General features: G+C 58.0%; 3 protein-coding genes and 2 non-coding genes across 5 annotated transcripts; 3 read left to right on the top strand and 2 right to left on the bottom strand.

Annotated features, from left to right (window-relative positions):
• Positions 1-3,195: 3,195 nt before the first annotated feature.
• BESB_010000 (WD domain, G-beta repeat-containing protein) lies at positions 3,196-7,520 on the top strand (the record flags this gene model as incomplete). Its single annotated transcript, XM_029359754.1, has 7 exons — positions 3,196-3,555; positions 3,894-4,044; positions 4,612-4,723; positions 5,037-5,137; positions 5,241-5,352; positions 5,564-5,801; positions 6,180-7,520. The coding sequence occupies 7 exons, from the start codon at positions 3,196-3,198 to the stop codon at positions 7,518-7,520; spliced, it is 2,415 nt and encodes an 804-aa protein (XP_029222667.1).
• A 2,306-nt stretch (positions 7,521-9,826) lies between these two features.
• Positions 9,827-12,865, bottom strand: BESB_009990 (glucosamine-fructose-6-phosphate aminotransferase; the record flags this gene model as incomplete). Its single annotated transcript, XM_029359753.1, has 2 exons — positions 9,827-10,435; positions 10,769-12,865. The coding sequence occupies 2 exons, from the start codon at positions 12,863-12,865 to the stop codon at positions 9,827-9,829; spliced, it is 2,706 nt and encodes a 901-aa protein (XP_029222666.1).
• Positions 12,866-17,200: 4,335 nt separating this feature from the next.
• Positions 17,201-26,945, top strand: BESB_009980 (uncharacterized protein; the record flags this gene model as incomplete). The annotated part of the gene is made up of 14 exons (XM_029359752.1): positions 17,201-17,580; positions 17,946-18,225; positions 18,884-18,983; positions 19,498-19,550; positions 19,675-19,738; positions 20,248-20,329; positions 20,796-20,886; positions 22,261-22,359; positions 22,695-22,747; positions 23,171-23,352; positions 23,773-23,907; positions 24,897-25,019; positions 25,428-25,759; positions 26,412-26,945. The coding sequence occupies 14 exons, from the start codon at positions 17,201-17,203 to the stop codon at positions 26,943-26,945; spliced, it is 2,508 nt and encodes an 835-aa protein (XP_029222665.1).
• Positions 21,159-21,229, bottom strand: BESB_011520. Its single transcript has one exon. It is a non-coding gene; the product is annotated as a tRNA-Gly (tRNA).
• BESB_011530 lies at positions 21,756-21,826 on the top strand. The gene has a single exon. It is a non-coding gene; the product is annotated as a tRNA-Gly (tRNA).
• Positions 26,946-27,667: the final 722 nt, after the last annotated feature.

The following is a 27,667-nucleotide window of genomic DNA, read 5'->3' as shown; positions in this document are numbered from 1 at the left end:
ATATATTATGTATATTTGACCGTAATGGCGTGAACGGTGGAAGTCTGATTGAACGCCAAACAGAGGTTCGGCTTCGCGTGCCTCGTTGCGCACCAGGTGCTGGCAGACACGAGCCCCGCGCGCGTCTGTTTATGGACGCGCGCGGTGGAGGGGAGAGAGACGGTGAAAATGCGTGCCTCTTGTGGAGGCTAGAGGGCGGCCTCCTCCTCATCTGCGGAGGCGCCGGCTTTTAAGGGAGAAAAAGAGGTGGACGAAGGCCGGCGAACCGTCCAGCAAATAGGCTAGCAGAAAGGGAACCGGTTGAAGCGGAAGCGTGCGCACGGTGCAGCGAGCGACGAATTCACTTCCATCCTTTGTAAACGTGTTGTGAGGCGTGTCCTCTCCTCTGTCTTCGTACCTACAATCCTACACGCTCCCCGGCGGCAGTCTATACACACATATTTACTGTCTGTGCGTTTGAGAGGGCTATCTTCGCGCTCTCAAGACTGTATCGTTTTTTGGCGACTACATGTAGACGTAGACCTACGAGGTCGCCTGGGCTTTCGCGGCCTGGCGCGGACTGCGTTCCTCTCCGGTTGGGGATTTTTTTTGGAGAGCCGATGCATGTCGAATAGGTCTCTACAGAGCCCGTCTGTCGCGCCGGGAAGCTGCTGCCTGGGGCCCTCCTTTCCTTGTCTCTCGCTCCCCTCGTCATAGTTTTGGACGCGCAGGCTGGTCTCCGTCCGCGCGGAAGCAGCTCGCTCTATTGCGCCGCGTGTGTCTCCCACGAAAAAGTGCCGCGGCAAGGGGCATGCAACGCTGTCGCAGAGCGCATCTGCATGCGATAGACGGAAACAAACATGCGGGCGCGCGTGGCCAGTGGGGGAGTGTCTGTGCGGCGGCGCCTTGGTATGCAAAGTGCCCGCGAAGTCATGCGAAGTTGTCGCGCTGGGTGACTTTCGTTCCCTCAACGGCCTAAGAAGGCTCCTGTTTTTGCCCAGAACGAGCTAGTCCGACATCTTGTTAAGAGTTTCCAATACACTTGCGCAAAACAGATTACGTAAACGCGACAGCAGAGCGAGCTAAGCAGGAAATTGCATTGGCGGACGACCGCGGGCTGCTGCAATATATGCACGTGCACATATATATATATATATATATGTATATGCAGGTAAAAATATGTGTATATATGCATATATATATATATATATATATATATATATATATGTGCAGAGAGTTTCACGTGTAAGCCGAGGCGAGAGCTGTTCTAGTGCAGACCAGAAAGGCAAGGGACCCCGCAGGAACACCATTTTCGCAAGGAATGCGCACGCGCGGCGCAGCAATTTGCGTGCTGAACAGCTTTAAATCGTTTTCTTCAGGCATCCCCTCTGCTGGGAGCGGATTCAGCGTCGCGGGGAGGGGTTGGGGGGGGTTCGACGTGCAGGAGGGTGGACCGGTCATGAACTCTCTCTCGAACCACTTTACCTCGCGTTGTGTCTCCTCTCTCCAGAGTAGTGTAAGTGACCATGAAGCATAGCGCGCAGAGAAATCCTGACTTTCGTGTATATCAAGCGTAAGTTGGCATGGCGCGCCCGAATATCGGAGTGCACCGGTGACTGCGTCACAGTGTTGTATCAATGAATGCGGGGACGCCTCGGCATGTGCCCCTTTACGCCGTGAAATGGAACCTCTTGGGAAGCTCATTCGCTCACTGCCGTGAAGACTCTGCGTAGATTCGAGCGATGATGCGAAGCACATACAAGCACACACTCAAATATATATATATATATATATATATATATATATATATATATATATATATATATATATATATATATATATATATATATATATATGTACGCGTGTACGCGCAGTTTCGAATTACAGATACAGAAGCACAGTGGTAAGTAGGGTTCGTTAGTCGAGCGTGTCGAGTGCGCAGAACGTGGAGAGAGGCGCTTGCGTGTCCCCCCCTGCCAGAGCGTAGTCTCGGAACTGGTGCCTCGGCCCGTAATTTGCCTCTCTCAAAGCCACAGTTTTGCGCGGCGCGCTCGCGAGAAGGTAGAAGTATACAGAACCGCCTGCGCAACCCGAGAGAGGGCAGAGCGGCGGACACGACGAACGGAAAGTCAGGTCTGCGAAGCATGTGGCACAAAGCAGGGGACAAAAACAGGAAGCACAGAAAAGCGACGGAGACCCGCGGCCTGCCTCCAGCGAGGCGCGAGCACGATGGAAAGCAAGAGACCAGACAAGACACCAGTTTTGTTGCATGCGCCACCCGCGCCACCCCAGCCACCCTGATCGTCACGATGCGCGTGTTTTTCAGATCTTCCCCCTTCACCTTTGCTTTATTTCAGGGGTTGCTACCTACGCTTTCGGCCCGTGATGCTTCATCGCTTCTTCGTCACTTGCAACTCCGTTCTTGTTCCGTCGCCGCACGCTGCGGCGCACACGCCGCTCAACCGTCGCAGCCCGACGAGACACCGCGCACACCACCCCCTCCTGCGGAAGCGTCGTCTTTCTCTCAGATTTTTTTCTCGCTTCGTTATTTTCCTGCACGCCAGCAGAGTCTCGCGTTGAGCCCCTCGGTGCTCCGCAGCTTCTACCTCTCCTCGCTGTCCCGTCTCCTCTGGGCTGTTGTTTTCCGTTGGGCGCCCTCTCTCTTGCTCCTACGGCATTCCAGGCCGAAGAAAAAAGACTTTCCTTGGATTCAGAGAACGAAAGCCCTTCGACGGTTCTCCGTAGATGGTGTCTCCGCTATGTTTCTTTCGTTGTTTCCCTTCGGCTGAGCAGCGTGCGTCGTGCTGCCTGCGCACACAACTGCCTCCGTTTCCTTCTTCAGTCCCTTCCTTGCCCTCTTGCTCCTGCGAGGTTCAGCGCCTTCCTTGTCTTCTTCTCCTCGGTCCCTCTTGCTGAATTGTTGCTTCCTCAGCCCAGGCCGCAACACTCTCTCCCGTCCGCTCTCCTCGTGTTGCAGCTCCCGGGCCGCGCCTGTCTCCGAGTTCTGCCCTTGTTTCCGCTTCTCTTCTCTCCACTCCGCCGTTCCCCTCGCCTTCTTCTCTCGTTTTCCGCGGATGCGTCCGCCCTGTCTCTCTCTCGTCTCAGGTGCGGCCTCGCGGGACCTCTTCTGCTTATTCGGCCGAGTGTGCGGCGTTGCTTCACCTCCCTAGCCGTCTCTGCGGGTCGCGTACCCGGGGCCGGCTTCCTGTCGCCAAGATGCCTCGTGTGTCGCTTCCGCAGGTTCTTTGGCACAGCAAGGACGACAAGCACTCCGACCGTGTCTACTCAGTCGACCTGCAGCCATTCCTCTCTGTCGCGGCACTCGCCAGCCATCCCTCCTTCTCGACGCGGGCGGCGGCCTTCGCCGCCTCCAGCGCAGAACCCGCGACCGGCTCGCCCCTCGCGCCGCAGTCTTCCGAGGTGGAGCGCGCGCGCGACCGGGACGCCGAGCGCGAGGTCGACAGAGACCGCCCCGCCGGCCTCTCCCGCAGAGAAGAACGTGCGAGAGAAAAACGCGCAGCCACACTCGCGGCGTACAGCAGACTCGCCACTGCCGGCGCCGACGAGTTTGTGCACGTGAGCGCGAACACGGCACTCACTTCGAGACGCGGAGGCGCTTTGAAGCCCCTCCCGCGCGCCGCTGAGCAACATCGCGCGGCCAGACAGACTCGCAGAAAAAGCGGGAAATCGAAAACATGCAAACGTGGGCAGGATCTGAATCGTCTGCAGAGTCCACGGCGCGCATGAGATTGCTGGAGAACCGGAAGAAGGAATCTTCTTTCAATGCCTCTCGTCTTGTAGCCTTCAGTCGCCTGTCAGCGAGCCGCGCGTCTGCACACGGGCAGGGAAGCGCCTCTGTTTGCGCCGCTCGTTTGCGGTATGCACATGTCTCGCATCTGTGTGTGTGTGCGCAGCTGTGGCGATGGAGCTTCGAAGGCGCGCCTTCCTTGGCGTCGCGCAGCGGCCTGCAGATCTCTTGCGTTGCGCGTCTCCTGGGACACGAACGCGAAGTCAACTGCGTTCGCTGGTCGCCGGATGGCGTCTTCCTCGCCTCGGGAGGCTACGGTACGCGAAGCGCCGCGAAGGATCACCCTCAGAGGACCCTCACCGAATTTTGCCTAAACCGGATGCCTGCTAGGCGAATGAACACGCCCCGATCAGGAGTGCAGTACATTCTATATGTATATATATATATATATATATCTACATATATACTTTCCTATACATAAATATGTATTGATATAAACGTGCACTCACACATACACGTCTAGTTACACGTATACAAGGGTCTCGGGTGAATCCTGCACATATACATCCGTGCATATATATCTGTATATATAGATATATGCATGCAAACATATATATATGCGTATATACGAGCAAAAAAGCAAGCATATATTTACATATGCGTGCACTTTTATGTATTGCGTGGTTAATGTGCTGAGCGGGCTCCACCGGAACGCACACAAGAAGCACTTCACGTGAACGTGGCGCCGGCATATCTCTCTCTGAGGACTGCACACGCGCGCTGCTCCGTTTCACTGAGGACTTTTTTGCATGCGCATGATTTCGCGCGCGAGCGTGGACAGAGGGCAGCCGCGTGTCGTGTGGTGTGTCGCATGTCGGTTGCAGACAACGCGACTTGCATCTGGGAGCTCGGGCAGAAACCGGAGACCGTGCCGCTGGGCTACGACTCCTCAATGCTGGACTACGACGAGTGGTGGGCGCGCGTCTCGCTCTACAGGTGCGTATCGGCTTTGACGCGCGAGAAGACGCGAAATCTCAAATGCATCACGTGCGCCAATGCGGGCAGGGCCCCACAGACGCCCCTATCTCCTTCTCGCTTAAATTTCACGCGTGGCTCGCGGCTGTCGCGCCGCGTGTCTCCAGTTACCCTCGTGGCTTCGCTTTTCCACTGATATGGGATACAACTATTTATGTGTGTATATATATTATGTGACTGCGTGTTTCTTGCTTTGCTGTCCTGCTGTGTATTCGGGGCATCGAGCTCTTTACCATCCTCTGCTGCTTTTGGATGCGTTGCGGTGTCTTCTCAGATGCATTGAAGCGGTCAACTCGCTGGCGTGGTCGCCGTCGGGGCGCCAACTCGCGATTGGCACCGAGGACGGTCGTCTAATCGTCGTCGACGTGCAGAACGGTACGCGCCAAAGGGGAGTCTCCTTTTTTTCGGGTTCCGTGCTCGCCCCAGTCTCCTCTTGAGACCCGTCTCTCTTCTCGTTTTCTGGTGTGTGCGGCCTCAGGCGTCATGGCGAGCAAGTCGGCGCGCGTGCTCGAGGGCCACTCCAACATGGTGCAGGGGGTCGCCTGGGACCCTCTCGACACCTTCCTCGTCTCGCAGTCTTCAGATCAGTCGTGAGCATCTCAGCGTCGAAAGCCCCAGTCCCTGAACAGCTTTCGCCTCATGCGCGTTTCCTGCGCTGAGGCGCCTTCTGCTGTCTCCAGTCTCCACGGGCCGCCCCTCGGCCGTCGGCACAAGCGTTTGAATGTCGTCGGTGGACTCGTTTTCGGTTTTTCTGGAAGAAGGTGACAGTGCACGCTTTCTACTCCACCTTTGTTTTTGCAGCGTTCGTCTATGGGGGCGCCGAGCTGTCTCCGGCGGGCCTGCCGCGGGCGGCGCGGGCGCGGGCCCCGGCGCGTCGGGCGCGGTTGGCGGTGCGGCGTCGGGCTCCACGACCGCGGTCGCGGCGTCGGGCGGCGCGAAGGGCCAGTGGAAAATCGAGGCCGTTCTCAGGAACGCTCGCGACCGTGGGCTGCGCGAAAAAGATGGAAGTGGCGGCACAAAGGATGACGAAGAAGATGACGTAAGGCTCGCGTCTTGCTTGAGCGCCGAGAGGGCGAGTGGCGCGGGAAGGCTCCAGGAGACACGGAGACTTCAAGAGCCTCGCGTGAGTCGAAAGCCAAGACGTAGGGCGCGACGCCGGGTTGCGTGCATTCCTTCCGCAGGCACCACGGATTCCGAGAGTAACGAGTGTGTGGGATTCTCCTCAAGCGCACGATAAAGCGCTAACGAATCTCGTTCCCAGAGAGGCACCAGTCGCGTTTTTCTGCCTGCTGTTTCCCTTGCCCGCCTCCTTTCTGGTTACCGCGTCGTCTGCGCTGTGATGCGTGCGCGTCTCGGTTTTCCTTGTGCGTCGCGTTGTTCACTGTCGCGTCTGTCTGCGCGGTGTGGATGCGCTCAGCCGGAGGCGCTCCTGAACAACTTGAACGCGAGTCCGTCTCCGTCTTCTTCGTCGGGCGCCGCGACGAGCCCAGCGCTTGCGAGCGCCCCGTCGAGCGCCGCGCCCGCGTCCTCGGGCGAGCGTCTCCGCCAGCAAGGGCGCTCGCTGTTCTACCCTGAGTCGCTGATTCGCTCCTTCTTCCGTCGGCCGGACTGGTCCCCGGACGGCTCGATCCTCGTCACGCCCGCGGGCCTGCAGTACCTCCTGGACGCCGCGGCACCGGCGGCCGCGGCGCCCGGCGCCTCGCTCGAGCCCTGCCACACGACGTACGTGTTCCACCGGAAGCTGCTGACCTTCGGGACGCCCTTCGTGACACACCGGTCCTCCGCAGGGCCGTCGCTGGCCGTCCGCTTCAACCCCGTCGCCTACCAGCCCCTGCCCTGCCCAGCCGCGCCCGCGCCTGCGTCCGCGCCGGGCGGCCAGGCGGCAGCTGCGGAGGGCGGAGACGCGGGCTGTCGGCCCCCGCCCCCGGAGGTGCGCGTCCCCAAGTCGTGGCTCTTCTCGCCCTCGCTCGATGCCGCGCACCGCCTCGAGGTGCTCGCGCCCGGGGGCCAGACCGACGAGGAGGGCAAGCGGAAGCGCCAGGCAGACAACGCCGACGAGCAGGGACCGCCGCGCAAGTCGCCACGCGACGAAGGCGACGCCAAAGCGCCTGAAGAGGCCGCGGAGGCAGACGCCGACGCCAGCGCGTCGCCTGCCGCACCTGCAACAACCGAGGCGGAGGCCCCCGCTTCGGCGGCGGAGGCGGCAGTTTTCCCGCGTTTCGTGTACGCGGTCTGCACATTGCATGGGAGCGTCTTGATCTACGACACGCAGTTCATGGCAGGCCCGCTGGCGCAGCTGCACGGCCTCCATCTCGCGCCCATGACCGACGCGACCTGGAGCAGCGACGGGCGCGTCTTGGTAGCCAGCAGCAGCGACGGCTACCTCACCTTCGTCTTCTTCGATGTCGACGAGCTGGGCAAGCCGCTGCGACCCGCGGGATTCTTCTACCGCAAGCTCCGCGCGCCGGCGCTCCAGCCCGCCGGGCGCGCATCTGCGGCGGCGCCAGGCGCGAGCTGGCGAGAGGACGGCGAGGGCGCGGCGGGCGGGGCAAAGGCCGAGGCCGCGGCGGGCCTCCCAGACGCGCTCGGCGCCGGGAGAGAGAGAGACAGTCCCCGCAAGGGGCTCGAGACGCCCTCGGGGGCCGGCACGGCTGCAGCGCCTCGGCGCCTCGGCGTCGTGGGGAACGCCGCAGGCAAGAGGCTGCTCGTCGTCGGCAATGCCGCCGCCGCGGTGTTGCGGCAGAAGGAAGAAGCATGAGGTCTGCTGAGAGAGCCGAGCCCTGCTCTCCGTCGAGTTTGCGCCCTGGTTCGTGACTCCTGTGCCCAGATGCAGCACTACACCTACCCGCATGATTTCAGACATCCCTAAAGAGGGACAAAGGTACACTCGCTCTAGGCGGGCACAGAGAGCATGTACTTGAAAGTGCGGAGTACGTCGAGAAGTGGGTAGAGGGCGCGGACGCGGACGACGGAAAAAATAGCGGAATGAAGCATTGCACGCGGACCGCTGCGCGGCCCAGGAGGGAGTGCACGCTGTCTCTCCTGCCGGAGGCGAAGCACTGATGTTTTTTTCCCCGCCGCGCATGCCATTTTCTCATTTGACGCGCGAACCCTGTAGACTTTCTGGCGCAGGCGACGTGCATGCATCCGGCTTGGCCGTGCCTGCGTGTGGCGACGCCCTTCTTGGTGCTCGGGTCGCATGGCTTGCGCGGCCCACGAGGGCACTCTGCATTTGTTTCTTTTTGGCTTCGGATTTTTCCGTGTCTAGAAAAATGGAGTTTCGCGTGGATCATACGGCGCCATTCGCGCTCGAGTCGCGTGGCTCGCTGCGGCCAAGCTTGTCGCCGTGTGCGTTCTCCAGACAGCCTTCTGCCCCGGCCTCTCAACTGTGCGGAGCCAGCGGGACGCCTGGGGCGAACTTTGATCCTGTCCCTCTGCTTTTCAAAAGAGACGGCTCTTCGCCGTTCGCTTTCTCCACTCTGTGCCTCCACATCCGGCCTCTTCCCGTTTCTGCGCCCTTGAAACGATGCCCGCCCTGAGCGTCGCGCAACCCCCGAGGATCTCACACGCCCTGCAAGACCTACAGAGCGAAGAAAGGACCGCGCTGATGGCGTTTGCACCGCCGAGGTGCAGCTGACTCCCCCGTGTGGGAGGAGGCATGCACGTTTTAGAGTCTCGCAAGAGCGGGACCCTGCGTAGCGTACCGACGGGAACCAATCCGGCAAGCGTTGGCTTTCCTTTCGCTCGCGGGTTGGCCCTAAAGGCGTTTTCGCAGCTCCAGGGGGATTTTCTCACGGCATGGCAAATGGCCTCCCCAGAGTCAGCGCCTTTTTCGAGCAGGGCGGCCGCGGTTGGGCGCGAGTCACTAGTTTTTATTCAGTGTTACACTTAGAGCGTCACTTGTGGGCCTGCGGCGGGCTCCTTACAGGCTGCTTTGTGAGAATGGAGGCCGATGCAGACTACGAGCAGGAGCGTGCTCTTTCGTACACCGGTCGAGTAGTGTGGGGTGAGGTGGGCTGGGGAGGTTAGCTGAAGAGGATAGAAACGAATCAAACTCTTCACTGCTTGCTAAATAAAGGGATATCCCTCAGAGTGCTGAAACACAGAAAGCTGAGCCTTCCAGCAGCGCTGGGAAGGGTTCTTCGCCGCGCGGCCTACTACCCGAAGATCCAGATAAATCTCGACACGGCTGCGAGGCCTGCCCCTCTCTCGTTTTCTCGCTGACTACAACGTGGCATATCTATTTTGGAAGCGGAGCAGGCGCGACCGCTTCCAGGAAAGCGGAAATAGCGGTCTGCGCGTATCACGCGGCTTCGTGCAGGGACCTCAGTGTACGTACGCCACTCAGTGGAATCTTGAGACACAGAAGTCTCACGTGCGTGGATCCGAAGTGACTCGGTCGGTAGTTGTCATTCTATTTACGTGCAAGAGCGAATGGTTCATGCAGCACGTCGTACATCTTTCAGAAACGACTCGCATTCAGCTTCGCTGTCGGGGATAGCATGCGGTGGCGTATGAATCATCGATGTCGACGACCTCACACCAACTCAAGAACTATATCTACATCTCCCAAGCCCGTTCGTCGCAAACCCTTAAAAGTCGACCCGCACACATGTTCAAATACGTGTGAAACGCGTGACACGTAGAAGTATGGAGCTTACAGATCTCCTGAACGCACCTTCAAATCGCACGGGTATGCATGCATCCGCCTATTTGTATGAACGAGACCGCGAGAGAGGCGACAAAAGAACTGCTGCCTGAAGATCCTCTCCACGCCCTTTTTCTCTCTCGAGTCTGCACAAAGAGAGCCGCGCTTTTCTGCGTCCTGCCGGGGCGCTGTACGTCCGACTTACAGTTTCCTGTCGCTGGACGCTCTATCGCCTTCTCCCCCCGCGCCGCCACGAACGTCAGCTCGTTGTCTCCTCCTCTCCCTCTCCCTCTCCCTCCCCCTCCGCCCCTCCCCCTGGCCATACGCTTCCTCCTGCGTTCTTCTTCCTGCTTTTCCAGGTCGAGTTCTGCGCTCTGCGCACGCGGTTTGGCGGCCCATCTTTCGAGGGCTGTCTCTCACATGACGGTGACCGTTTTAGCGAGGCCGCGGGGCTTGTCGGGGTTGAGGCCTTTGGCGACGGCGAGTTCGTAGGCGAGCAGCTGCAGCGGAATGCACGCAAGAAGCGCGGTGAGCGGGCCGTTGCTGGGCACGACGAGGACGGCGTCGGCGACGTCTCTCACGATGTCGGGTTCGTCTGTGATACAAATGAGGCGTGCGCCGCGCGCCTTGACCTGCTGCGCGGCGTTCAGCAGCGAGGCCGCATGTTGGTCGGCGAAGATGAGGAGAATCACCGGCGTTCGCTCGGCCTCGTCGATGAGCGCGAACGGGCCGTGCTTCAGCGCGCCTGCCGGGAAGCCTTCAGCGTGCAGATACGCAACTTCTTTGATCTTCAGCGCGCCCTCGAGCGCGACGGGGTAGCCGAAGCCCCTCCCGAGGACGAAGAGCGTCTTGGCGTCCTTCAGACCCGCCGCGAGCTCCCGACACACCGCCCTGCAGTTGAGCGTCATCCCTGCGTACACCGGCAGCCGGTGAATCGCGTCCATCAGCGCCGTGCAGCGGTCTGGGAAAGTCTGCACACACTGATTCTGCGCAAACCAGGCGGCAATCAGCGACAAGACCGCGACCTGAGAAGAGACACATGCACACAGGCTCGCGCGCAAGCATCTCGACGGCGGCTCAGACGCGACGCGACACTCGAAGAAAAAGCGAAATAGTGCCCTCACCGCGAGGCGAACGCGTGCTTTTTACATGTTTGCATACACACATCCTCACATGCGTATCCACACACATACTTACATATAGATACATATATATATGTAGATGCATATAAATAAGCATTGTCGCATGCATTGATAGCTAGATATGCAGAACGAACTACCTGTATGCCAGTCTAGGGCGCCCCGAAGGCTTGGAAAGCCTCGCGTGCGTCTCGCGCGGTTTCTTCGCCTGCGACTCACCTGGGATGAGAAGGCCTTGGTGGAAGCGACGGCGACCTCTCTGCCTGCGTTGAGGTAGACGCCGCAGTTGGTCATGCGGGCGAGAAGGGAGCCGACTTGGTTGACGACGGAGAACTTTTTGAGGCCCTGCACGTCGGCGAGCTGGCAGGCGCGCACCGTGTCGAGAGTCTCGCCGGACTGCGAGAGGAGGAGGACGCCGGCGTCAGCTTTGGGGAAGTGGTAGAGGTCGATTTCGCTCGCGTCGACGGCGCGAACTTGATCGAAGCACTTGAGCCACTGCATCAGCAGTTCCCCGTACATTCCGGCGTAGAGGGAAGTGCCGCAGCCGCAGATGAGGAGGTTTTTGATCGCCAGCAGCGCCTGGCGATTCTGGTCCAGGCCGCCGAGTTTCACGCGGTTCTGGTACGGGGCGATCCGCCCGCCGTAGTTCATCGCGCGCGCGAGCGCCTGCGGCTGCTCAAAGACTTCCTTCACCGTCCAGTGCGGAAAGGGCTCAGGCGAGACTTCGATTTTCTCCTCCTGCGCGATGCGATGCACCGGCCGCGTCGCCTCCAACTGCCCAACGCCTTGCGCCGTGACCACCGCGATTTCGCCGTCCTTCAGCATCAGGTACTGGTTCGTGTGCCGCGCGAGCGCAGCCGGCTCCGACGCCACAAAGACCTGCCCGCCCGCGGAGCCCACCAGCAGCGGCGACCCATTCCGCGCGAGAATCAAACGATCTGGATAGTCGCGGTGCACGATGCACAGGCCCCACGTGCCCTGCAGCTCCCCCACCGCCCGCTTCACCGCCTCCTCGAAGGACAGCGTCCGCCGCGGCCTTGACTCGCCCGACGGCGTGCGCGACGCGCTAGACAGCGCCAGCGTGGCCTCCGCGCCCAAACTCGGGTCGAGCAACGCGAGGGCGCCCGCCGCGGGTGCAAAGCGCTCGGAGGCGGAGGCGGCGGAGGACTCAGGGGCCTCTGTGGAGGCGTCGCCGAGGTCTTCGGCGACTTGGTCGAGGTACCAGCCGATGAGGTTGGCGATGACTTCCGTGTCGGTCTCGGAGCGGAAAGTGCATCCGCGCTCGATCAGCGCCTTTTTGAGCAGGGCGTAGTTGTCGATCGTGCCGTTGTGGACCAGGGAAATCCGGTCTTTCCAGTCGTGGTGTGGATGCGCGTTCTCGTCGGTCTTCCCGCCGTGCGTCGCCCAGCGCGTGTGCGCGATGCCGACGCAGTTTCCCGCGTGGCGCAGCTTCCCCTCGCGGCGGAGGATGTCGATCGAGTCGCACGTCGAGCCCTTGCTGGCGAACTTCGTGGTGACCAGCTCGCCGGCCGCAGAGATCGAGGTGATGCCGCACGAGTCGTAGCCGCGGTTCTGAAGAAGCTCCAAGCCCTCCATCAGCACCGGCTCCGCCTCCTTGTCCCCCAGGTAGCCCACGATTCCGCAGCAGCGCGCCAGCGCGGGAGACGCGAAGCCGAGCCGCGGGAGCCACCGCGACGGCGGCGCCCGGTCTTCCGCAGTCGGGGACGCACCCAGGGCAACACCCAGCACGGCGCCCACCGGCAGAAGCGACCAGCGGAAGGGCCGTTGCGCGCCCGACGCGCCGTCGCCTGCCGCGCTGCTGCGAGCGTTGGACTCTCCGTCGCCTTCGCTGGAGGCCGAGCAGAGCCTCTCGGGTCGTCGTCGGTCCTCGAAGTCCGCCGACACGCACGAAGAGAAAAGTCGACGGCCGCCCAGCCCCTCAGGCCCGCGTCTCCGTCGCCTCCATTCTTCCCGCCTCTCTTCGCTCTGCCCGCCTTCCTCGGCCGCGTGCGCCGTTGCTGCAGCCGTCTCAGGTGCGCTGGCTTCAGCTGTCCACCGTCGCTGAGCGGCGTGCGGGCGCCCCGAGAGTGTGCGCCGAGAAGCCCCGGCTGCGGCGGTAGCGGGAGAGAGAGAGAGGCGCGAGGAGGAAGAAGGCAGAGACGCAGGGAGAGAAAAGCCCGCGAGCGGCGGCGCCGGGGACACAACATACGCCGACACAAGGCCTGCCAACAGCGGAGACGAAGCGGAAAAAAGTCGCGACTGAGACTGCAAGCAGGACGAAGAGCGCCTGTGAAGCAGCAAGCGCGCGGCTGACATTGCTGAGAAGACAGGAAGAAGGAAGAACCGAAAGGCTCGAGGCGCGGGAACGTAGGACTAGGCGATGTAGTAGGCGGGGGGCAGCGGAAAGAGAGGAGCAGAAGAAACCGGAGGAAGGCGACATGCAGTGGCGGCTGGACGACGTGACAGGGCGAGACACCGCGGCGGCCGAGACAGACGGAGATGCGCAGGGGTGATGCCCCAGAGAGGAGAAAGAGCTTCAACGTATGGCGGAAAAAAAAGAGAAAACACGGGAAAAAGAGGAAAACACTAACAATGAAGACAGTATAGCGCCAGGCGTCATCGACTAGACCACGCAGGGACGTGCGACGAGCCGCCAGGAGAAACACGAGCGCAACGGGCAAAAAAAGACAGAAGGAAAAAGGAGGAGAAGATCCGAGCGAGAGTGCATCGGGAGAGCGGCTAAAAGAAGCGACGGAGACTCTGTACAGACAAATAACAACGGCCAGGTAACGCAGATGCACAAACCTTGCGCCCGCTGGCGCCTTGAAGGAACAAATATCCCGAGAAAGAATTTAAACGCTACGCGTCGTCGATGAAAAAAGAAAAGACCGTGAACACACTTGAGGCACCGAACGCCGAAAAGAATTTCCGACGATACGTGCTGGTGAATAAAGAGAATGTGTCGTGAAAACAAAGAAGCTCTCCTCGTGTCAGGAGCGGTGAAGACACAGGCCGACAGCTACGCGTGCATTTGCACGCGTTCTGTCGCTCGCCGGCAGCAAGTCTCCGCGCGAAGGGCACGGAGAGCAGCCTCGAAGATGGATCTTTCCACGAAAACGTGTTCACAAACTTGAGAAACCTTCAAGGCATTTGACTCGACTTTTCATGCTCGAGATCACGAGCACATTCCGCTCGCCTCTAGTCCAGGTGTGCACGGTGTACTAACACAGGTCGGGCGAGAAGGCACAAGGCCAACCGGGGCGAGCGGTCGAAAGTCGCCGAGGGCGAAAAGCGTGAACGGGCGCACAGTGCCTTCATTCGCGCGAATTTTCACACATAGGTTCGTCAGAGGAAGAGTTAGTCGCTGCGGTCCGTCGTATTCGTGCGAAGAAGACTTCTGCGCTGGACAGCGAGAAGAAGCACAGCGACAAGCGCGCGCCCGGCACGGAGACAGCTGAGGATCGGAGTGCAATCTGAATCAGCAATGTGTATTCGCACATCTGGCCTCGACACAAGCGCCTACGTAATTGTGTCTTCCTGGCATTGCGGATAAATTTGCAAACTGGGCGACTCTGTTGCATGCGCTTCTGTATAGATGTATATGTGCCAACGTTTATGTGTACTGCCCCCGTGTACAGACACCCATACACGTAAACAGGTATATACATACATATAAGTATATAAATAAGTGAGTTTGTCGGTGATGTCGGTCTCTTGATGAAGCCTTTTAGCAGTGCGAGTCGGACTCTCTGGTGTTTGGAGCGCGAGGCGGCTAATGGGGGTGGTAGTACCGCAGTACCCCTTCATAAGCATCCGTCAATATGCCGACTGGAGAGCCACATGCGTCTCCCCAGTTTTTTCGAATTATTACCGAGAATATGAGAACATAGAAAGGATGAGACTCGCAGATAAAGCTGCCAAAGATATCAGTAGTGTACTGTGCTGATGAGTGCGGCCGCATGCAGGCAAATCGTTGTATGGGGACAGCGAGGCGGTTTCCCCGGCTACACCCTTCCTTCTTTCCTTTCGCGTCCTCAGCTAAGGCGAAGAGTCTGTGCATGACAGAAATAAGCGGCGCTTTCCAGAAGTGTGTCTTCAATTCTGTACTTCTGCTTCAGATGTCTAGAGTTCGCGCAACGCTGTAGGCTGTGAGGTTCTCGCTTGAAGTGACATGGCTGACATACACGGACGAACTCCGCACGTTCTCAAACGCTGCGGCTCGCGTTTCAGCTCAAGCGTCGTCGCCGGAGTGCTCATGTCGTGACTACACGCAAACAGTTTCCTAGACCTCGCTTCTCTCTGACTGAAGCCAGATGCCTCTATCTCCATGATGAAGCAAGAGCCTCTATCTCCAAAAATGCGAGTCAGAACGCTCACATTGACGCACGCGAGAGCAATCCAGCGCAGAAGAGATGAAATCTACAGAGCCCGCTGGATTGTTTGCTTGCAGCTTGTGAAAGGGATCCGACACGCTTCGCGTGACTGGCGCACCAGATAGCCGTTCCGAACAGCTGGAGCGATCGATACAGAGATCGCAACTCATGCCTTGCTGCAAACAAGAGACTTGCTGATTTGCTAAATCAAGATCTGACGCTTCCGCGTGTAATTGGCGTGGCTTAACTGTCTATGTTTCCTTCAGGCGCCATTTGTTTGACTCAACACTCTCTTCAAAACTTACCCACCAGTGAGCTTGCTATGCGGTCACTACGCCGCTAGGAAGCATTAAGCACTACCGGTGCCTCACGCATCGATCTTGACGCGTGTGTTTGGAGGGCCGTGCCTTGCGAGTGAAGGCAGGGGAAGGAACCACAACACTGAGAGCCTTGTGCGTTTTTCTGAAACCGTCGCGAGCCTGTGGCACGCTGGCGGTCACCCCCCGGTTGGAAACCGGAGGTGGAATCGCTGGGTGCATTCACCCAGACACGAAGACACGCACCAAGAAACGCCCTACAGCAAGCATAGAGCTACACGAGACTCGAAAAAGAAGCCTTCTACCTCACCGCGTTCGCCCTGCTCGCAGCGACACTGTTGGGTTCAAGGTTAGGGTTTAGAGCAAGACGGCGAGAGCCGTGGTGGAGTGTGGGTCTACGTGGCGACGCCGAGATTTAGAAAGAAGGATCACATAACACATGCCGATAGAACATCATACAAGACGAAAATTTAACTCAGATCCACGGTGAGGCAGCGTCTCTCCTGGGTTCGTCTGGCTTCCATCTCGCCACTGGCCCTGTCGATTTCGGCGTCCGTCAACGGCGGGTGTATCGACAGAACTGCATGCAGAACGAAACGAACAGCAGCCCTCTGTTTGCGAGAAGTGCCTTCCGCGCCAAAATCGAGTTAGCTAACATAGCCGCTTAAGGTGGAATTAGAGACCCTTTGATGGAAATTCGCAGGCTGATTGCTTTTTTATTCCGTTTTCTCGCTCCTCGATGCCTTTTCTGGTGGCAAGAGAGGCGCGAGGGAGGAAGGGAAACGTGATGGAGACGAGACACCGCGCAAACAGCGACCAGGGACGGGGATGACTTCACCCTTTTCTCGTTGCTCTTCGTTTGTATATTGACTTAGTGCTCCTCTGCATTCCTGACACTCGTTGTTTCTCATTTGGTTCGTCGTCAAGAGAGGGACGAGGATTTCTACACTTCCAGCTGCAGCAAGGGCGCCGACAAGCGGCAGTGTCTTGATCTAGTAACCGTTTTTCGCGCACACAGGCTTCTTTTTCCGCGACTTCCTCCGCCTCCCCTTGTTTGTCCACTTCACCCCGTTCTCCTTACCGTTTCTTTTAGTCTCGCGCGCATGCAGCTCCTCGCCCCGTCCTCCCTTCTTCCCGGCGTTCCTTGCCTGTGAGGAGGCCCGCGCACCGTCAAACATGCGATTTTTATGTTTTCCGTGAAATCTATTTGGAAGGAGAGGCTCGATAGTGCACATGACCCCGGAGGTGCGTTGAACGAGCACGCACAAAAGAGGCATCGCTGCGCCGGCAGGAGTCTCTCCACAGATGGAGGAGCTCGGACTTTTCTCTTTCTGTGGCGGGGGGAGATCGGCTGAGATGTGAAGGCGAATCGGGGGCTCCGAGCTACTGGAAACTCTGTTTCCGCCAAGATGGCTGCAGCGCCGGCCTCGACGTCCCTCTCTCTCTCTTTGTCGTCTCTCTGTTGTTCAACCGCATGCATTCCGCAGTCTCCCGATCGCTTTCCTTTTCCTTCTCTCTTGCGATGGCGGCCCGCTGCATTTCTTCCTCTCGTGCTCGCGGTTTTCTGGTCGCTTGTCTTCCTTCCTCCCTCCTCATCAAAGCTCTCAGTGCCGCGCCTCAGCCTTGTCTCCTGCTCCTCTGCGCCGCCTATGTCTCTTGCGCGGTTTCGTCCTTTTCTCTCTTCGCGAGGCTCCCGCCAGCTGGTCTCGTCGCACCGATGGACTCCCCGCAGAAGCGGCAGTCTCCAATTTTTGCGTGCGTCCCCCAGGAATGGGGAAGCAAACGGCGAGGTTGAAAGCTCAGAACCTCTACCTCGAGCGCCCGCCAACCTCTGGAAGGCGCAGCGTTGCGATAGCCGCACGCCGGTGTCTTCCACACGCGGTGTGGCCCCGTCCTTTCTTTCTTCCTTCCGGCACTTCTCCCTGTCTTGGCTCGCTCCGCGCTCCTCCTCTTCCCTAGTCATGCAGGTGGCTTGTTCAACTTCTTTCTTGTCTCTATGCGCGCCGTCGTGCCCTGCGCCATATCCCGCGGCGGCAGGTTCTTCTTTCTCTTCTTCCTCGTGCGCGCTTGTGAATATATCCTCTCCCCTATCGTTGAACTCTGACTCTACCGCCTCCGCCTTCGCTTTTTCCGCCGCGTCTTCACGTGAAGTCTGCGCTCCGCGCTCGTCGCCCTCTCCTTCGTTTCTGCGGCCTCCGTTGTCTCCTTTTCTTACTTCTTCTTCGCTCTTCTTGCAGCATCGCTCCGGCGTCACTCCGTATGTGAGGCCGACGGAGGAGACGGTGCACACAGTTGAGATTTCTGACGGATTCTTGAGTGATGAAGAAGAGGAGCAAGCGCAGTACGTAAAGCTCCTCGTGCACTCTTTGCCGTTTCTCTGAGCCTAGCCGCTGCGATCTGTTGAGTCGTCCCTATCGCCTCGCCTCGAGCTTCATCCGAGTCTCTCGCCTCCCTCATATGCACATACACACGCGGGTATATCTTGAAACGTGCCGCGCTCCATCCCGATCTTTACGCCTGGTTTTTCCTCCGTTTTCGCGCCCTGGAGGCACAGCGGATTCGTCTCGATGCTGGCGGGCGTGGCACCCGCCTTTCCCTTCTATCGCCTTTTCGCTTAGGGTTTACGGTTTAAGACGAACCCCGCACGATGGTTTGTGGACTGATCAGCAGCGAACGGCCTCACTGTCTCTCTACTTTTTTCCTCAGCTACCCCTTCGTGGACGCGCCGCTGAATCTGCTGATCGATCCAGAGCCTCTTCGGAAGGAAATGCGCGAGCGGAGACAAAGAAAACGGCGTCTGGCGCTTGCGCAGAGTCTCGTTGAGTCGCGGGGCGCGGCGCCGTCAGCTGACTCGACCCTCTCCGAGGAAGGAAAATCTGAGCAGAACGCCAGCACGGAAAAACGAGAGAGCGCCACGGTTGAACAGACGTGGACGAATTGTGCGCCCGCGGAAGAAGAATATGACCGCGAGCCGGAAGATGTAAAGGTGCGACAACCTCACGCGGCTTTACAGGACGAGTGAACCGTAGACCCTTTTCGAAGTTGGAATAAACGAACTCGTCCCCGCGTGCTGCAACGGCTGCCTCGCTGCGCGCTCGCCTGTTTCTGCGTCGTCCCCCTTTCCGTCCCTTTGCAGCCTCATTCGTCGGGAGTTCCCGCGCACATCAACCTCTAAACATAAAAATGCAAAGTAGTGTACTTACATGTACATATGCTTACGCATGGGTACACATGAATGAGAACGACGCGAGACCGGCATGCAGCTGCCGCGCCCGTCTCGGAGGCGTCCTCAACGCGATTCGGCTCTTTCTTTGGACTATACGCGGCTTCCTCCGCCTCATCTGTGGCGTTGACAAGCTGATAAAAAATTCCTGTGATGAGGCAACTGAGCTTGAGTGGAAAGAAAACCAGTCTTGTTTCGAATCCCGCGTGCATCCGGCTCTGTTCAGTTCGCATCTGCCGTCCATGGATATGTAAGTATATACACATATACCTGCGTGTATATATATATATGCGTATGTTAGAGGAAAATCTAGAACTCCTCGTATGTATGTTTTTGGACACGGATAGCTACCTGTGTGTAGGGAGGTCACTTGTCGAGGCGTTTGGATGCCTTCGGTCTCTGTGGTTCGCTGCGCGCTTAGACCGACCTGGTGGAGCTCGACCGGTTCTACCGGGGTCTCGGGCCCTGGCCTTCGACCGAAGCTCTCCAGCGCCTCAACGCCACTTACGACAAGCTCCCAGGTAGAAGAAAAGACTCGCCAAAGCAAGCCGGAGTCCTCCCACGCCTCTTGGCCGGCTCCCGAGTAGCTCCTCTGTTTCTCGGTTGAGAAGTACGCAAGCTGTCAAGGTTCCCCTTTGGCTTCCAGTATCCTGCCGCTGCTCGTTGCGGCGACTCCGGGGCGCTGAGAGCCCCGTTTCGTCGCATGAACCACTCGAAGCTCGCTTATCTCTTCACGAGCTGGGTGCCTACGCGTGCGGCGGAGAATAAGCATATAAGCACGTATAGAAAAGCGTGTGTTTGCTCACAACACAACTCTGCATCTGTGTGCGTCGGGCTTCTCTCCGCCTGCCGTTCTGCCGGAAGGCGATAGGCGACTGCAACTTCTGCGGAAAGCGCTGTCCGCGAATGCAGGCGGGGCCGCCGCTGCAGCGCGATATGTCTGTCGCGGGGGAATCAGCGGCGGTTTTCTCGGCTTCTCATCACAGCTGCCTTTCTACTTTGGCGTGAGGTCGTTCTGCATGTGCCCCTCCTCAGGCACGCTGCACGACGACACGAATCCAGAGCTGCACTTTCGAGCTGAAGTCAAGGTGAGTTGCAGACAAGAATGCGAATGAATCCAATCAAGACTTGAATCTGCGCGCGCGTGGGGCCAAAAGAAGCTCAAGAAATGCGACCCTGTGTCTGCGCGTGTTTCGTTCGATTTTCCTGCAGACTATCGCAGAGGCGCAAGCCGAGTTCGAGCGATGGCGGCCGCGCATGGGGATCGATCGTTTGTGTGAGTTTGATTCCCTCGCGTGTGTCTCCGCTCCCGAAGTCGAGCCGTTTCCACATTTTCACTTTTTTTTCCCTGGCTGCCTTCGCTCCGCATGTCGCGCCGCAGTGGCGTCGGGGGGCTGCGCCGGAGGGGCTAGATGCCCTGACCGGTCTCTTCTTTTTTTTACCTGGATCCTTTGTGATTTCTGTGGTATAGAGATATTCCCACTTCGCCATCTGCGTACGTAATCGACATGCATACACGCTTTACGTAGAATTGTCCTCACGCATGCATATATGTATATATATGCATATATGTTATTTATATGTGTATACACCCGTTGATTCGGTGTGTGCCTGAGTCTGTACCCCGCCCATGTAGATGCAACTGTCTCCGCATTTACAAACGAAACCTACAGTTATGACTCGGACGCCAGATTCCTCGTTTTTCGTGTATCCATACACAGCGCATATATAGGTGAAGTTGCGCTTAATCGGTGTGAACATGCCCTTACGTCTCGCTGGCCCCAGACTGGGTTCTCGAGCCTGACGAGGAGAAGGAGCTGCCTCCGCATTTTCTAAAGCGCTACAAGACAATCCGGCGTCAACTCTTGTAAGCTCTTCACGAGTTAGAACCCGCTCGTTTCGTCTCTGCCAGAAGACTTGTAGATTCGCGCTTAATAATAAGGCCGCCGTCGACGTGGTGCCTAGGCGCATATATATGTATATATACATATATATATATATATATATATACATGTATTTATTTCAGAGTGCGTAGAGATGAAATGCAGATGTGATGAGACGCGGTTGTGTGAGTGAGAAGAACGAGACGACAGCGCGGGTGAGGGGATTGATGCGTATTTACGCGTGCGCATACCTGGCATGCTTCTGCGTCTGTTTTCTCCTCGCGGCAGGAGGTGCGGTCGGCCTTCGGGCGTGGCGGGCTGGCGGGGACAGCCGGAGGGTCTGTTCGCCATTCTTTTTCTCCTTCCTCCAATCATTTGGCTTCTCTTATCATCTCTTGCACATTGGATCGAATCGCTTGTTCTGCTTTCCTGCTGTTTCTCTGCCTTCAGACCGGGGCCCCGGCAGCAGTTCACCAACTGGTTAGGCGAGAACTACGTGTCGCCGGACGAGCCGCTACCCGAAGTCGCCATTCCAGAGGAGGTGCGTGTTCACTGCGTAGAAACTTCCAGCTACCTGCATACACAGCCAAGCTATGTCTGAAGCGAGTGGCCAAGTATATATATATATATATATATATATATATATATGTAGAGAGAGAGGCGGAGAGATAGGTACATAGGTAGATATATACATATATGTATGGCATAGGAGAAACAACGAAATAGCGTATGCAGCGCGGAGTCTAAGAGAAAAAAGAGAGCGGTGGCCCTCTGTTGGCCGATAGACAGCCCAAGGGAACACAAAATAAAACGTGCGTTTGCCGGGAATCGAACCCGGGTCACCTCGATGGCAACGAGGTATTCTACCACTAGACCACAAACGCGACAGTAGCTTGTGCATAGAGAATGAGTTTTCCAGCGTAGGCAAGCCGTTTTGTCTTAAAGCGCAAGTACTCAGCCGCTGTCTTTCAGTTGACATCTGTCAACGGGCCACTGTCATCGCACAAGGCGAGAGGGAGACTACTTATCAAACCGAACACACGTGTCGCTACAATCCCCGCTGATCAACTAAGGGTCTGTCGGAGTTACATGTCGAGAGATTGAGCTTCCGGCGCCTTTGCCCAGCGTGTGTTTTCAGTGAGTGCTGCTTTTGTAGAGCATCCTGCTTCCCCAGTGCTCGCCAGCTCTTCACCTGTGTTTCTCAATTCTGTCTTTTCTGTGCCGAGAATCACCCGCGAGCATATAGAGCCTCAACGTGTCGCCAGCACTTTCTCTCAGTCTCATGTTTCGTTCCGCTCGCGTGTAGAAGTTTTCTCGTTTAATTTAGGGAAGATGATTCCCATTTTCGTATTGACTGGAAGGTTGGCGCTTTACACATTGCGGTAGAGGACGCTCCTCGTGACTGCCGTCGCGTTTGTGGTCTAGTGGTAGAATACCTCGTTGCCATCGAGGTGACCCGGGTTCGATTCCCGGCAAACGCAAAAATGTTTTCTCGTTGTGTGGGCGTGAGTCGCTTCCCCTATATTCGCTGTTGCCCAGTTGCGATCTATGGAGATGTACGTTCCCCGCACACCAAATATGCATATATTCAGAAGAGTTTGCATGCATCGGGCAATAATCGCGGGGCACCGATGCGCGTTTGTGCATCTACTCATGTATATACCTATATATGTATATGCACATAATCGCATATATGTGTTGTTGCACATGAGATGCACGCCCACATGTGGGCATGTACACTTGTGCTGGCATGGATACGCGCTCGTGTCTTTCAGCACGAAGATCCATGCGTGTTCTAAACCACTACCTTGATATATATATGTATATATGCGTATCTCTTTGCGCGTAAATTAATGAAGGTAGTTGGCATCCCGAGCGAGCATGTGGAGTTTTTTTTGTTTTGGGTTTGCTTCAGGAGCAAGAGCCAGAGGCCACTGCTGACATGCTGCGGCTGCGGGAGGACACGTATACGTACACCGCGCCTGTCTCGCCGATTGTTGGCAAAACCGACATGGTACAGATTTCGTATTTTGAGTTTCAAACTCGTAGAGCATTTTTGCTTCTTGGATTCGCCTCACCGTCTTTCGCGTCGGTCATTCGCGTTTTCTGTCCTTCGCCTCTGGGCCTGTCTCGCCTGTCCGTGCCCGACGTGCTCAGTCGCCCTTTCAGGCGCGACGCTGAGGGCCCCCTCGTGGCTTTCTGCAGAATGAAAAGCCATAGGCACTACGCCTGCCACTGTCTAGTCACTAACGGGCCATCAGTCGAATCTATTCCACAGTCGTCGCCCGGAGGGAAAGACCTCCGTGCTTTTCAGATGCACGCCTCTGCGACGACTTTTCTGTGCTGCAGTACGACGACCCACCCGATGCGCTCTGGCGGCGGCGAGTAGAGAACAAAATTCGGTGAGTCGAGGCGACAAGTCGAGATAGGGTTTAGGGCTCTCAGGGCGCCTGGTCGTTAGCAGGTCGCAAAAAAAACTTCTCAGCCGGCGCCAGAACGTGAAAACGAGTGCACACCTCGAGGGGCGCGCAGGGAGGCACCCGCCCGGCGCCGGCTAAGGGCGTCAAGCGAGGAGAGACTGAGCGTGGAATGGAACGCCGCGTGCTGTTTGCCGTGTTGCGCTTCGCCGCTGTCTGCGTCTTCCCTCTGCTGCGCCGTCTGCGCGCGCAGGCACCTTCCCTTTCTACTGGCTTGCCCGCCCTCGCTTGCGCTGGTGTCTCTCTGTCTCCGGGGTACCTGAGGATCTGCGGCGTCGGGTTTCTCGCGTGTGAGGCCGCGCAGTCATAGAAACTTGGTTGTCTGTGTCTCGTAACTGGTCTCCGCAGGCGCGTCGTCGAGTGGGGCTTTCCCGAGCGCGTACGGCCCTTCCGCACAGGCTTCACGACGTACGACGTCAGCTGGTATGGCGGCCTGCTGGACGTCGTCGTCATGGTACTGCCGGGGCCTTCGCCGCCCGCCGCCAAGCTCCTCTCGCTGCAAGATCTCAAGCGCCTCCACCAGGCCATCGGTGAGCGGCAGGCATTAAGAACCAAAAACTCGCAGCGGGGCCGTGTATCGTCATGATCATCACGCACGACGAGCGCAGAGACCGCGCAGCCTGCGCCGACGCGCCGCGAGGGCCGCCGGCTGAGGCCCCCCGTCCTCCCATAAAAGAGACTTTCTCATCGCGGCTGAGGGCTTGAGTACTGCTTGCTACAGGCGAATCTAAGATATGCCTGGAAATGCGGTTGTAGGCACTTGGAAGCGACCTCACGGCAACGAAAGAATCCGTGTATAAGCCTCTGCGTTGGCGTCTGCGTTGCTGAGTCAGTGATCGTAGCCATGTTTCATAGCGAGAGAGAAGGGCGGAGGAGGCGCCGCGACGGCCGGTCACCCACATGCGCGTGCGCCCCCGCCCCACCCTACCCCTGTGGCTGCGCGTCCGCAGGCGACATGTTGGAGGACCTAGAAGACCGTGAGCAGCTCTACGTGCTGAAAAACCACCAAGTTGTCGTCTCGTCGCTGCCTGCGGGGGCGGAGCGGAGGCTGCTCTGCTGCCGCAAGGACTACAACCTCTTCGCGGGTCAGTTCATGCCACACGACCCTTGGAATAGGGGAGAATACCTGCACGGCCCAACCCCCAGATTCTGCTAGGCACATACACATATATATATCTTCATTTGTGCATATGTTCGTGCGTGGGTACATGTATGTATATATGTGCGTGGATTCCGACGTAGTGCAAGCTGCCGCTCGTGTCTGTCCGCGCGGGTCTGCATACACATTCACAAATGTAGATGAATATGCCCCTGTGTGCATATGTAGATGTATAAGTGCGTATATAGCCATTTGAGCCTTCTTGGCATAGTGTTGTGTGGATATATGACACGCACAAAGTTGATGTTTGTATCTACGTGGTTTCCGTTGCTCACGCGAAAACTCGAGGAGGAGCCTGTGCGTCCGCCCTGCGCTCTGCCACAGGGGACTATACCCATCGGCCTGCGCATGCGCGTTCCTGCTTTACACTCTTACATAAATGTATTTATATGTATATGTATCTATATATTCCTGTAGACAGATAACGAGGCGCGGCGTAGAGACCTTCTCAGATCTGTCGGCCGGCGGGGGGGCACAGTGTCGCCTTGCGAACCATGCGCGGATGCTGGCGAACTGCGCTGAAGACGCCGAGAAATTGCAAGCTGTAAATTCCTCTCTCAGGCTGCAGGCGGCAGACTGTAATGACCGACCCAGTCGTCGGTGTGCTCTGCCTGTCGCTCTTCTTCTGCCTCTCTCCGCGGAGTCAGTCTGCATCTATGCAGCATCGCTTCGAGTGCTGGGCGTCTTCCCGCGACGCGCCCAGGCGGGCCGCCGCCGCCACCCCTCCGCCACTTCACCTGTACATGGCTGCACCGCCATCTATATACATATGTGTATATATCAATTTGTGTATATCTGCATATGTGTTTACACTCGTCAATATATGCTGCACGCGCGCAGACGTATACTGGTGTGCATGCTTGTATTTGTGAAACCGGCGAGGACGCCTCTGGCTGTGCATGCGCGGAAATTCAGGATCGGAAGCCACCTTCGTGTTTGACCAGAACGCTGCAGAAGTGATTTCTGATCTTCCCGATGAAGAGACGGCGGAACTGCTTCTAGAGGAGTGCGCCACGTCTGTCACAGCGGCCCGTCGAAGTACGCTGTTTGGTCTTTTTGACTTTTTCAGTTGTCTCCCTGTTCTTCGGCGCTGCGTGAGGGCGATGCAAAGCCTGATGGTGGGGTGTTTCCTTTGCAGTTTCTAGCGCTCGCTTGCCAACATCCTGTCGCCACGGAGTGTAGCCCCCCCCCCCCCTCTCCATCCTCCTGGAGGGATCTGAGTTTGTGCTGGTCTTCCGCAGTGTCGCTCTGTTCGAAGTAGCCGACGCCCAGTTGCTGCCTTTTCTCTCTGCTCCCCGAAGCCTCGCTTTCTCTCTGCCAGGGCAGGACCTTCTCGCCGGGCGGGGCTCGTCAGTTGCTCCTCGCGGGTGAGGCTGCGCCCGCCGTGAGTAGCGGAACTGTCCGGACCCTCGTGCGGCGTGGGCTGCCCGGTCCCTGTTTTCTCAGGTCTGCTCGTGCACGAAAAGGCGATGTTTCCTCAAGACTTTTCTCTCAAGCCGGAGACCGCGGTTCACGCAGAAGTCCTTCAGAACCTGCGGGCGGCGGTGGAGGCCTCGGGGCCTCTTCGGCGCGGCGCTGCGCGATCCGCCGCATTCAGGGGGGACGGAGAACACGAGGGGGGCGGAGTGAGAGAGAGAGAAGAGTTTCTAGCCGACCTTCTGGGGCGCAGCGGAGGCGAGATCATCCAAGGCTTCCTCCTAGGATCGCCGAGTCCCCTTGTGCTCGCGCTGGCTGTCCGAGGCAGAGTCTGCTACGTTGCTCACGACCACCTCAAGCGAGTAAGACATGCGGCGCCGAGAAAACTAAAAAATGCATTTCTTGTCTACACGTGCGCTTCTCGACGAAGGCGTGGCTCCGCGCTGAAGCTCTGCCTCCAGCCAATAGCTTGTATCCCGTCGCACTCAGTCACGCCGCGCTCCAGCGGCAACGCTTTAAGGCAGTTGTGGATGCAGGGGCGGCGGCAGATTGTGTAGTTTTAGACTATTCGGGCGCGAGACTCGTACACGTTTTCGCAAGCATCTAGGCATGCATACTCTGCTGAAAAATTCGGTTCATACGTGCCTGTGTATATCCATATATATATATATATATATATATATGTTGCTTGGAGGAAGACACACACCGACGTAAGGTCGCGAGCAGGCATTGAGAACGCCCATGTGTGGTATATTCTGTCTGCCGGCGTGTGAGTCATTCCTCTCGATATGGGGGCGGAGCGTGAGCGTCGAGTTTTCACTCAGAGCCAGCGCGCGTGTCTTGGATTCTGAAGTGTGCCGAGCTGGCGGGGCGTGGCAGAGACGCTGTGTTCGGTGGAACCCGAGGTGGTTTCACTGCTTTTTCCTTCTTTGCGCCGTCGTTCTTCCTGCCTCTGCGGTTTTCGTGCCTGCATTGTTTTTTCTGCTGGCCTGAAATCTCGCCTTCGCGTCGCAGGTGTATCGCACAGCTCCAGTGTCTTCTCCCTGGGTTCTGCGCTCGCTGCGGCGCGACGGCGACTTTTCGCTGCGGGCAGCGTCGGCGCCTGCGCCGCGGGAGGTGCGCAGCCGCCGGCAGGGCCCCGCGGGCGCGGACTCGCTCGGGGCTTCGCCGCTCGACACTGACGCGGTGAAAGAGCCTCTGTTGGACATCGAGGGCGAGCTGTATGGGGAGGCGCGCGCGGACGAGGAGGAGGACGACGATGACGCAGCGCCGGAGGCCGATGACGCGGACCTGGGGGACGCGCGCGACCTGTTTAAGTCCGAGCGGTCGGCGTATATGCGGAGAATCGAGCGCGAGGGCGCGGGCGAAGGCTTCTACGGGGGCGACGACGCCCCCGCAGAGGGCGGCGACGAGCTGAAGGACATGGCTGACGACGACAACAGTCCCTACGAACGCTTCGGGGAAGGCGACGACAGACGCGACGGCCTCGAAGAAGAGGACTACGACCAGTTCGACGAGGGCAGCAGTGACGAAGGCATGATACTCTAGACACGTGAGATAGAGTAGAGACAGAAGAGAGAGAGAAGGCGAGGAACAGCAAGAACGAAGCGTACAGGCACCCAAACCCAAGCGATGCAAGTCTCTCCCCAAGCCTGCAGCGCTGCGCCTGCCGTAAGAAGGAGGAGCTGACCGGCAGCTCCTGCAAGCTGTTGGCTCGCGTCTGAACCGAGTGCGGAACAAGAGCTCGACGCGCCGCAGAGAGAAGCCGCGCTGGAACGAAGATGCTGAGCAAACGTAACCGGGGGGAAGACAGGCCTGAGAGAGAGGAGTACGTGCGACGGCGAGCGGGAACAAGACTCCAGCATGAAGTCAAAGGGCTGCGTCTTCTTCGATGGTATCCCCGCGAAGGCTTAGAGCGAACGGTTGCCTCTCGTTTGGCCTGCAAGGCATGCGCTATTTTTGATGATCCATGGAGGCGCGGGTGTGGGAACGTGCGTCGCGCCTTGCCGTTTGAAAAATGTCTTTGTACTCGGAGAGACGCGGCGACGCCTCTCTGTTTCTTTTGTCAATAGGGAAGGGACATGCCCCCAGACGCGTTCTGTAGTCTGTATGCACACTCAGGCCCTTTTGCTTCTTAGCGTGTTTGGGGTATTTCATGGATTTTATAGCGTTTTAGATCGTTTTGTCTCCATTTCACACGCCGCCCTCTAGGGGATGGATCCGCCCACGGGAGCGATTCCACTCTCTCGTGAGAACCTATACCCGGCGTG

The sequence above is a fragment of the Besnoitia besnoiti genome, chromosome I (genome assembly GCF_002563875.1).
Source record: "Besnoitia besnoiti strain Bb-Ger1 chromosome I, whole genome shotgun sequence".
NCBI lineage: Eukaryota > Apicomplexa > Conoidasida > Eucoccidiorida > Sarcocystidae > Besnoitia > Besnoitia besnoiti.
Note: the sequence above shows the minus strand (reverse complement) of the source record. Positions and strands in the feature narration are given on the sequence as shown.